At 46.6% G+C, this 12,202-nt stretch overlaps 1 protein-coding gene across 1 annotated transcript in view; it reads left to right on the top strand.

Annotated features, from left to right (window-relative positions):
• Positions 1–12,202, top strand: part of PIEZO2 (piezo type mechanosensitive ion channel component 2) — a 556,315-nt gene that overhangs the window by 503,274 nt on the left and 40,839 nt on the right. The window contains exon 49 of the mRNA XM_030186524.1: positions 427–599. Coding sequence (XP_030042384.1) covers positions 427–599 — 173 coding nt within the window. The remainder of the gene's footprint in view (positions 1–426; positions 600–12,202) is intronic.

Genomic DNA, 12,202 nt, shown 5'->3' with positions numbered 1-12,202 from the left:
TAAAATAACACATATTAGCATAGCTCATGTTATAACTTCACCCCAGAATCATGCAGCTGCTGCAGCTTAAAGAAAATTATGAATATTCACTGCTGGTATCCAGAAAGGGGTCAGTTAGTGCTGGTACTATCCACATAATGGTAACATATAGCCAGTTATTGCCTTTACTTACCAAAAATGGTAACAGAGCCTATTTCCCTATACTATTGTATTTATCATACTTAATTGACCTCAGCCTTGGAAATATTTCTCTTTTCCAATCATCTAGGTCACGTCTTACTAAAGGTGAATGAATGTATGAATGCTTGTCAGTGGTGAGAAACAACTTGAATGGTTACATCATGGTATAACACCTTGGCAGTGCTCACGTATTTTTAGCCTTATTAAATTAAATTGTTGTCTGTGTATTGTTACTTGTCTTTCTAGCCTGCCATGCAGTTTCTAGAAGCATATGGAAGAGAAGATGTCATTGTAGCAGAACTGGAAGGGAATTCTAACTCTTTATGGACCATCAGTCCCCCCAGTAGAGAAAAGATGATTAATGAACTCAATAGCTTGGATTATGACTTCACACTTGTTATTTCTTGGACTGTTCAAAGGTATGGTGCAGACTAATTTTTAAAATAAATTCATACTTGAGCTGCTACATCCACAAAGTGGTTAACAAACAGCATCTTATTCTGCTTTGGATTGTTCTGCCTTTTAGAGTTATTCAGTCATATGTAGCATAGGTTACAAACCACAGAAAAGTGTAAAACAACATTTGAACCAGAAATTGATTCAGAAAAATGTTTATACCTTTAAAGAAAAACTCCTCTGTGGAAAGAGATAAACATTCACCACTTAGAGATCTGTATTATAAGCTCTTTGAGCAGGGACTGTCTTTCTTCTATGTTTGTGCAGCGCTGCGTACGCCTTGTAGCGCTATAGAAATGCTAAATAGTAGTAGTAGTAGTACTGTATTAAGCAGTACATTGTGATACCATAAAGCAGTGTTTCCCAAACCCCAGCTAGTCAGGTTTTCAGGATATCCACAGTGAATATTCATGAGAGAGACTTGCATGTACTACCTCTACAACATGCAAATCTACTACTACTACTACTACTACTTAACATTTCTAAAGCGCTACTATGGTTACGCAGTGCTGTACAGTTTAACAAAGAAGGATAGTCCCTGCTCAAAGGAGCTTACAATCTAAAGGACGGAATGTCAAGTTGGGGCAGTCTAGATATCCTGAATGGAGGTATAATGGTTATTTGCCGAAGGCGACATTGAAGAGGTGGGCTTTGAGTAAGGATTTGAAGATGGGCAGGGAGGGGGCTTGGCTTATGGGCTCAGGGAGTTTATTCCAAGCATAGGGTGAGGCGAGGCAGAAAGGGCGGAGCCTGGAGTTGGCGGTGTTGGAGAAGGGTACTGAGAGGAGGGATTTGACCTGTGAGCGGAGGTTTCGGGTAGGAACGTAAGGGGAGATGAGGGTAGAGAGGTAATGAGGGGCTGCAGATCGAGTACATTTGTAGGTAAGTAGGAGATGCTTGAACTGTATGCGGTACCTGATCGGAAGCCAGTGAAGTGACTTGAGGAGAGGGGTGATATGGGCATATTGGTCCTGACGGAAGATAAGACGTTCAGCAGAGTTCTGAATGGATTGAAGGGGGATAGATGGCTAAGTGGGAGGCCAGTGAGGAGTAGGTTACAGTAGTCAAGGCAAGAGATAATGAGAGAGTGGACGAGTGTTCGGGTGGTGTGCTCAGAGAGGAAAGGGCGAATTTTGCTGATGTTATAGAGAAAGAAGCGACAGGTCTTGGCTATCTGCTGGATATGCGCAGACATAGGCGGTCGGTGGCCCAACTGTTTGGAGAGGCTAAAGGGGGCGGGGTTAGGGGTGAGGCCAGGGGTGGAGCTTAAATCCATAATTGTCTGATAACACACAGAAAAAATAAATAAATAAAAATAAAAGTCACAATTAATACCTTTTATTAAATTTAGATATTAGATATGTATCATATGTCAAAGAATAAAGTGGTTGCTCAGAGCATATATTAACCACAATCGCTCAACTACAAAACACTATGCACAACTTTGTGCAAAAACATACTCAGAACCTTACTGTACCATAAATATTACACTGGGCAGAACCTAATACACCAATATACCACCCATACGGAAAATGCAGACTGTCAACAATATGTAACAAGGATCATAATATCACAATTCTCATGTAGAGCCACAAAACATCCTAATTCATGTTTAATGTGGGATAAAATGCCATACATAAGTAAATAAATATAAACATTTAATGTTGAGCACCTGATTCTCAAAGTGGACATATTTCAAACACTATAATGAAAATAAAATGATCTTTTCTACCTTTGTTGTCTGGTGACTTTGTTTTTCTGATCATGCTGGCCCAGTATCCGATTCTGCTGCTATCTGTCCTCTTAACTCCGTTTTCAGGGCTTCCTTTACATTTATTTCTTTACTTTCTGCCTTTCTTCTTCATTTCTTGTCCTTGCTCCCCTGCCCCCCCCCCCCCCCCCCCCTCCAGCCATCCATACCCACCCATTGATTCTCTCCTCTCCTCTCTGTTCCCGGGCAGATTTTCTAACAGGAGCTGCTCATCCAATCAGAGAGCTCTATTTGAATGCAGACTAACATACAGACAGTCTAATGGGAATGTTTAGTCAAAACCACTAGCTAAACCCTTCGTTTTTGGATCAAAGTTCACATTTTTGATTAGAGCCAATCTCTAACATTAAGTCTGTAAATATTTCCAACAATTTTTACCCATAAATATGCAAATGAGAACCTCCCAAAAACGGACTAATTTGCATATGGCTTGGGGAAAGGGATCTAAGCGTCATCATTGATGATACGTTGAAACCCTCAGCTCAGTGTGCTGCTGCGGCTAAGAAAGCAAATAGAATGTTAGGTATTATCAGGAAAGGAATGGAAAACAAAAATGAGGACGCTATAATGCCTTTGTTTCATTCCATGGTGCGATTGCATCTCGAATATCTCAAAAAAGATGTGGAGGGGAATAATCGAATGAGGCACCCAAGTTTTCCTGAGGGCGTCCTCGCAGGACGTCCCCGCAAAGGGACGGGGAAACCCGTATTATCAAAACAAGATGGGCAGCCATCTTTCATTTTGATAATACAGTCGGGGACGCCCAAATCTCCACATTTAGTTCGACCTTAGAGATGATCGTCCCTAGAGATGGTGGTCCCGATTTTTGGTGATAATGGAAACTGAGGACACCCATCTCAGAAACAACCAAATCCAAGCCCTTTGGTCGTGGGAGGAGCCAGCATTCGTAGTGCACTGGTCCCCCTCACATGCCAGGATACCAACTGGGCAGCCTAGGGGGTCACTGCAGTGGACTTCAGAAAAAGATCCCAGGTGCATAGCTCCCTTATCTTGTGTGCTTACCCTCCCAACCCCCCCCCCCCCCAAAACCCACTCCCCACAACTTTACACCACTACCATAGCCCTTAGGGATGAATGGGGGCACCTAGATGTGAATACAGTGGATTTGTGGTGGGTTTTGGAGGGCTCACATTTACCACCACAAGTTTAACAGGTAGGGGAGGTGGGCCTGGGTCCGCCTGCCTGAAGTGCACTGCAGTACCCACTAAAACTGCTCCAGGGACCTGCATACTGCTGTGATGGAGCTGGGTATGATATTTGAGGCTGGCATAGAGGCTGGAAAAAATATTTTTAAAGTTTTTTTGAGGGTGGGAGGGGGATAGTGACCACTGGGGAGGTAGGGGGAGGTTATCCCTGATTCCCTCCGGTGGTGATCTGGTCATTTAGGGCACATTTTTTGTGGCTTGGTCTTAAAAAAAAAAGGACCAAGTAAAGTCGGCCAAGTGTTCATCAGGGACGCCCTTTTTTTTTCCATTATCAGCCGAGGATGCCCATGTGTTAAGCACGCCCCAGTCCCGCCTTCACTATGCTTCCGACACGCCCCCGGGAACTTTGGTTGTCCCCGCGACGGAAAACAGTTGAGGGCGCCCAAAATCGGCTTATGATTATGCCGATTTGGGCGACCATGAGAGAAGGATGTCCATCTCCCGATTTGTGTCGAAAGATGGGCACCCTTCTCTTTCAAAAATGAGCCCAGTAGTGTGTAAAAGGGGGGGGGGGGTCGGCTTCCTCCTCTTGGATGGAGCCGGCAAGCCTACAGGGCTCCCAGGGTTCCAGGGCAGAATACTGCTGATACTGGGACTCAGGGCCAAAGTATTTTATTGTCAAGGCAATGTCATACCAAAAATCTTAACTAATTCTTCATAACAAAAGGTACAGCCCTCTTAATATAGTCTTCAAAATAAAAAGGTACAGTCCAGGTCCCAAAATCCCTCAGCAAACGTTCAGCTCCTCATGGGTTCAGGCACTCTACTAGGCCTGAGCTTTCCCTTCCCCTCTCCTTTAGAAGGGTTCAGTAAGAGTTCAGCACACTTCCAATATAGCACAACAGTTCAGAACAAATCTTAATGGACAGTCTTTGCACATCAAACCCATACCACCAATCACCTGTACAAAATGCACAAAATCAAGCCATTGGGATAAAGGAGGAGCCAACATTTTTAGTAGACTGGTCCCCCAGACATCCCAGGAAAGCAACAGGGCACCCTAGGGTGCACTGCAATGGACTTCATAAAATGCTCCCAGGTATACATCTCACCATTGCTCCCTTATCTTGTCTGCTGAGCCTCCCAAAACCCACTACCCCCAACTATACACCACTATCATAGCCCTTACGTGTGAAAGGGCACCTATAGGTGGGTACAGTTGGTTTCTGGTGAGTTTTGGAGGGCTCACAGTTTCCTCCACAAATGTAACAGGTAGGGGGAGGTATGGGCCTGGGTCCACCTATCTGCAGTGCACTGCACCCACCACCAGGGTCGTAGCCACGGGTGGGCCTGGACGGGCCCAGGCCCACCCACTTTCTCTCCAGGCCCGCCCATACAAATCCTTTATCGCTGTCGCTGCCTTTTCTCCCACGGCTTCGGGGAACGGCCGCCCGGGAGGCAGCGATCAGCGTTACCTGTCAGTGCCTGCCCTAAAATTGTGCTTCTCTTCTCCCCGCTCTTTTCTTCGCTCGTCGTGCAGCGCTGCGCTGCTATTCAAACAGGCAGCTCCGTTCCTCTCTGCCGCATCTATCCGGCCCTCTGATGCACTTCCTGTTTAGTAGGGCCAGATAGACGCGGCAGAGAGGAGCGGAGCTGCCTGTTTGAATAGCAGCGCAGCGCTGCGCAACGAGCAAGAAAAGAGCGGGGAGAAGAGAAGCACAATTTTAGGGCAGGCACTGACTGGTAACGCTGATCGTTGCCTCCCGGGCGGCCGTTCCCCGAAGCCGCGGGAGAAAAGGCAGCGACAGCGATGAAGGATTTGTATGGGCGGGCCTGGAAAGTAAGTGCTGGATTTGTGGTTGGTTGGTTGGGGGGGGGGGGGTAGGGAAGGGATACTTTTGCCAGAGACAGAGAGGCATATTTTCAAAGCACTTAGCCTTCAAAAGTTCCATAGGTTTCTATGGAACTTTGGAAGGTTAAGTGCTTTGAAAATGAGCCCCAGAGTCAGACTTGTAGGAGGAAGGGGATTCGAGGGAACTGGGAAGGAAGAGAGCTGCTGGAGATGGGAGGAAAAGGAGGAGGGGATCAGGATAGAAGGGAGAGAGCTGCTGGACATGGGAGGAAGGGGCTGGAGAGCTTCTGGACAAGGGAGGAAGAGGGAGGGAAGGGAGAGAGCTGCTGGACATGGGAGGAAGAGGAGGAGGGGACTGAATGGAAGGGAGAGAGCTGCTGGACATGGGAGAGAGAGGAGGAAGGGGCTGGAGAGCTGCTGGACAAGCTAGGAAGAGGAAGAAGGGACTGGAGGAAAGGGGGAGAGCTCCTGGACATGGGAGGGAGGAGGGGACTGGATGGAAGGGAGAGAGCTGCTAGACATGGGAGGGAGAGGAGGAAGGGGTTGGAGAGCTGCTGAACAAGGGAGGAAGAGGAGGAAGGGACTGGAGGGAAGGGAGAGAGCTGCTGGACATGGGAGGAAGAGAAGGAGGGGATGATGGAAGGGGGAGAGCTGCCTGAATGGAAGGGAGCGAGCTGCTGGACATGGGAGGGAGAGGAGGAAGGGGCTGGAGAGCTGCTGGACAAGCTAGGAAGAGGAAGAAGGGACTGGAGGAAAGGGGGAGAGCTCCTGGACATGGGAGGAAGAGGAGGAGGGGACTGGATGGAAGGGAGAGAGCTGCTGGACATGGGAGGGAGAGGAGGAAGGGGTTGGAGAGCTGCTGAACAAGGGAGGAAGAGGAGGAAGGGACTGGAGGGAAGGGAGAGAGCTGCTGGACATGGGAGGAAGAGAAGGAGGGGACGATGGAAGGGGGAGAGCTGCCTGAATGGAAGGGAGCGAGCTGCTGGACATGGGAGGGAGAGGAGGAAGGGGTTGGAGAGCTGCTGAACAAGGGAGGAAGAGGAGGAAGGGACTGGAGGGAAGGGAGAGAGCTGCTGGACATGGGAGGAAGAGAAGGAGGGGACGATGGAAGGGGGAGAGCTGCCTGAATGGAAGGGAGCGAGCTGCTGGACATGGGAGGGAGAGGAGGAAGGGGCTGGAGAGCTGCTGGACAAGCTAGGAAGAGGGAGAAGGGACTGGAGGAAAGGGGGAGAGCTCCTGGACATGGGAGGAAGAGAAGGAGGGGACTGGATGGAAGGGAGAGAGCTGCTGGACATGGGAGGGAGAGGAGGAAGGGGTTGGAGAGCTGCTGGACAAGGGAAGAAGAGGAGGAAGGGACTGGAGGGAAGGGAAAGAGCTGCTGGACATGGGAGGAAGAGAAGGAGGGGACGATGGAAGGGAGAGAGCTGCTGAAGGAAGAGGAGGAGGGGATCTGGGTGGAAGGGAGAGAGCTGTTAGATGTGGGAGGAAGAGGAGGAGGGGATCTGGATGGAAGGGAGAGAGCTGCTGGACATGGGAGGAGAACTGGAGGGAAGGGAGAGAACTGCTGGTACAGCACAAGGAGGGAGGGAAGGGGAACAGAGATACCAGACCAAGGAGAGGAAGGAAAAGGGAATATTAAACCTACAGCTTGAGGGAGGGAGGGAGGGAGGGAGGCAGGAAATCAAGCAACCAAACCAGATGCTGGAAAGAGGAGGGAGAGAAGCTGGATGGGGTAGGGTCAGAGAGGGTAGAGATATATTGGCACTGGGGACAAAGAGAGGGGAGAAGATGGACAAAGTAATATAGGGACACAGAGAAAAGGAGATACTAAACATGGAGGAAGATAGAGACACAGTGATGGAAGGATGGCAGAGAAAGAGGGAAAATGGATGGAAGGATGGCAGAGAGAGGGAAAACAGATGGATGGGGAGAGAGACACTGGATGGAAGGATGGGGAGATGGATGAAAGGATGCAGAGAAAAAGGGGAGAGACTGGAAGGATGTGGAGAGAGAAGGGACACTGAACAGAAAAGGGTAGAGAGATAGACACTGGTTAGAAGGAGGGAGAGAGACAATAGATGGAAGGATCAGGAGAGAAGGTAGATGGGTAGAAGGATGGGGAGAGAAAGAGGGAAGACGCTGGATGGAAGGGTAGGGAGAAAGAGGTGACACGATGGAAGGATGCAGAAAGAAAGAGGGGAGACTATTGGAAGGATGGGGAGAGAGAGGGGAGACACTGGAAGGATGGGGAGAGAAAGAGGAGAGCTGCTGCATGGAAAGGGGGAGTAGTGAAAGATTGGAGAATAAGAGGAAGGGGCATGGGGAGAACAAGGGTGAGAAAAAGATGAAAAGCCATAAGTAGATGAAGGAAATTAAAGAATGGATAGTAAGAATGAATTAAATCTGGACACAGAGAGAGGCAGAAAAATATTGAAGAAAGCAAAGAAAAAGGAGAGAAAAATGACACATGGCCAGGAAACCCTGGCAGAAGAGTTAAGCGAAAACGAAGGAAAGCAGAATCTAGAGACTGGGAGCAACACAATGAGAAAAAGTAAATGGCCATACAACAAAGGTAAAGAAAATAATTGTATTTTTAATTTAGGATAAAGTAATATGGTGTTAATAAAGTTTCAGAGACCAATACTTCCTTCCTTAGGTCAGGCGAGGATACCGTAACAGCATTATACTGACCTGAGGCAGGAGATTTTGGCCTCTGAAAGCTCACTGAAAAGGATTAGGCTATTAAATAAATTGTCTGAAATCGGATGCACTGAAAAGCAGCACTTTACCCTGTGTGACAAATGCATCTGAGTGTGACTAAATTTTGCTGGGGAGGGGGGGTAGAGAGAAAATTTTGTGCCCACCCACTTTGGGTTCAGGCCCACCCAAAATTGGCAGTCTGGCTACGCCACTGCCCACCACTAGACAGGGACCTGCATGCTGTTCTAATAGACCTGAGTATAACATCTGAGGCTGGCAAGTAATGTTTTAAATCACATTTTGGGGGGTTGGGAGAGGGTTAGTGACCACTGAAGGAGTAAGGAAAGATCTTACCTCATTCCCTCCAATGGTCATCTGGTCATTTAGGGCATATTTTTGTGTCTTATTCGTTATAAAAGCAGGTCTAGCTTAAAACATCTTAGTTTTAGTCCTGGACAGTTTTGTTCCATTATGGCTGAGAAACATCCAAATGTTAGGAATGCCCAGATCCCGTCCTTTACACACCTTTGACATGCCCCCTTGTGATTTGAACACACCTGACGGACTTCATAGAATAACATCTAAAAACTGGTTTTGAAAATACCAATTTGGGCATTTTTGTGACAAAAATGTCCAAATGCAGATTTATGCCACTTTTTGGATGTTTTTCTCTTTTGAAAATGAGCTTCTATAGTAACCCATGGAACTTTGTAAGTATAAGTGCTTTAAAAATTAGCTTCTAAGTCAACTAGATTATTGCAGCTCTTTATTTTCAGGCCTGCATCTAACTGATATGAAAAGATTAAAGCTCATTTAAGACACATCAGTCAGGCTGATTACAGGAGCAGACACTATGATCATGTCATTCCATTACTTTAACAAGAACACGGGCTCCCGATTTGTGCTTGAATCTCCTACAAAATCTTGACTTTAATATATAAAATCTTGCATACAGGTTTCCCCCCTTTTCTTTCACATGCATTAATACCCCACATTCCAATCCATACATTTCTTTCATTAAACCAGAGACTTCTAGTGCTACCTACATTTCATCAAATTTTCTATGATACTGTACATTCATCCATCTTCAGTGTTGTAGGACCAACACTATAGAACAATCTTCCGTTACATTTAAGAACAGAAGTATCTCTACAAACATTTTAAAACATATTTGTTCAGGAAAACTTCTGACACCTAGCCCACTTATCTTCAGATGCTCTGAAAGTGCAGCAGGGGAGGCATGTGGCATTTGGAGATGACCTCTTTCCTATTGTGCAATTGTAATTTCTATTATTCTTTTGATTTACTTGTATATATGTAAACCACATAGATGTTATCCTATATAATAAAACGCACCTCCAACATTCTGAAGCTGACTGCATGGCTGAGGCATTCCTGCTCTCTGTATCCATCTCCTGAATTGACATCACGTACTTCCGGGTTTGTCACAAGCAGAAGTGACCAAGCACATGAGGTTTCTCGGTTTCAGAATGTTGGAGGTGCATTCTATTAAATAGGATTGGTCAGTTCCTTGAAGCACAGCCAGAGCTCAGCGTCCTGCACAGTAACGCTCAGACACCAGAGAGAGAGGGGGGGGGCACTGACACCAGAGAGGGGGGGGCGGTATCTCTGTCACACACACATTCTCTCTCACACACACTCTCTCTCACAGTCAATGTCTTTCTCTCTCTCACTCTCACACACTGTCTCTCACACACTCTATGTCTCACACTTTATCACATTCACTCTCTATGTGTCACACAGTCACTCACACACTCTCTTGGTCTCATACACTCAGTCTCACAGAGAGTCTGTGTCTCACACACACTCTCTCTCTCGCACATGCTGTATCTGTGTGAAACACACTCTCTCTCACTCACACTGTGTCTCACATATGCACTTGCACACACTCTCATTCTCACACACACACTCTCTCTCTCACAGACACACTCGCACCCAGACTCACTCTCTCTCTCTCACACACACACACTTGCACATTCACTCTCTCTCACACACACAGTCACTCTCAAATACACTCTCTCAAACATACACACTTCGAGGAAAACCTTGCTAGCGCCCGTTTCATTTGTGTCAGAAACGGGCCTTTTTTACTAGTTTTTATATGAAGTCTATAAATACTAATAAATGTGAAACTTGACTTATCCATGTATGAACCTTTCCTGCCTAGGTATGTTCTACTGAATATCAGGGCAGGCAAAAGTAGAGGCTGACCAAAGACAAATCCACCACTGGAGATATTGTCCAACAGTCTTTTATTGATGCAAGATCAGTTTCTACAGTCTTTGCTAGTGTTGGTTTACTCGCGTTAGTGCTCTGATTCATTGACACTCAAGGTTCTCATATATGTGCAGAGTTGAAAACCTGTGCTTTTGTCCAGAGCTTATTACTTGACCCCTGATGTAGGCGCTTACATGCGCCGAAACACGGACTGTGTCGGGTCCTTCCTTTACTTACATAGTAACATAGTAGATGACGGCAGAAAAAGACCTGCATGATCCATCCAGTCTGCCCAACAAGATAACTCATATGTGCTATTTTTTGTGTATACCCTACTTTGATTTGTACCTGTGCTCTTCAGGGCACAGACCGTATAAGTCTGCCCAGCACTATCCCCGCCTCCCAACCACCAGCCCCGCCTCCCAACCACTGGCTCTGGCACAGACCGTATAAGTCTGCCCAGCTCTATCCTCGCCTCCCAACCACCAGCCCCGCCTCTCAACCACCGGCTCTGTCACAGACCATACAAGTCTGCCCAGCACTATCCCCGCCTCCCAACCACCAGTCCCGCTTCCCACCACCGGCTCTGGCACAGACCGTATAAGTCTTCCCAGCACTATCCCCACCTCCCGATCTTGACTAAGCTCCTGAGGATCCATTCCTTCGGCACAGGATTCCTTTATGCTTATCCCACGCATGTTTGAATTCCGTTACTGTTTTCATTTCCACCACCTCCCGCGGGAGGGCATTCCAAGCATCCACCACTCTCTCCGTTGGACAATATCTCCAGTGGTGGATTTGTCTTTGGTCAGCTTCTGCTTTTGCCTGCTGTGATTCTTTGTCGTAGAGGGATCCCCTGCCTTGTCCTTTGACTATTGAATATCAGGCCCTGTTTGTTTTAGGGATTGAGCTGTTTTGCACAGACTGTACCATTGGTTTAACTACAACTCCATATAGACTGTCCACAACTGCTTACAGAAATCTAAAGGTATAATTTATTGATTTATTTGGATTTTGCTCACACCTTTTTCAGTAGTAGCTCAAGGTGAGTTATATTCAGGTACACTGGATATTTCTCTGTCCCAGGAGAGGTCACAATCTAAATTTGTACCTGAGGCAATGGAGGGTTAGGTGACTTGCCCAAGATCACAAGCAACAGCAGTGGGATTTGAACCGGCCACCTCTGGATTTCAAGTCTGGTGCTCTAACCACTAGGCCACTCCTCCATTCAAATTAGTAGTTAGAGAAGCAATTTGCAGACCAGGGAATCTAGGATTCAAATCCTGATTCTCCCATTAGTGTTTCTTGTGATACAGGGCAAGCCACTTCACCCTGCATAACATCAGGTATAACTGAATTTGGGCAGGGATATACGTTGTGTACTTGAACATATTCCTCCTGGAGCTCAAATTTGGAAAAGGCAAATAATAAATCTAGAATCAAATATACATTGGGCCCTTTTAATACTGTGACAGCTCATATTCAGTGTTGCTCAAGTTCTTTAAAGTTTGAAGAAACGTGGCTTTTGCTAGCATTGTCTTTTTAGTACTGGTAGGATTAATCCTGTGAATACTTATCTTTACCAACTCAGAAGGACACAATGGGGGCAATTCTATAAAATGAGTGCTAATATTTATGCACGTATTACGCAGTGGATCTTTTCTAGCAAAAAAGGTGCCAATACTCAAATGCTAGGCCACCCTTAAAGGATGGGGTGATCACTGAGGAATCCACCCCACAATAGCCAGGCCCCCTGCAATCAGTCACAGAACCTATGACAAGGTAGAGTTGGTGTGTAGAGCCTGAGCTCTTTCATTAAAACTTGGGGTCCTTGGGTCA

Source organism: Microcaecilia unicolor, chromosome 1 (assembly GCF_901765095.1).
Source record: "Microcaecilia unicolor chromosome 1, aMicUni1.1, whole genome shotgun sequence".
NCBI lineage: Eukaryota > Metazoa > Chordata > Amphibia > Gymnophiona > Siphonopidae > Microcaecilia > Microcaecilia unicolor.
This window is presented reverse-complemented; position numbering and strand designations above follow the sequence as displayed.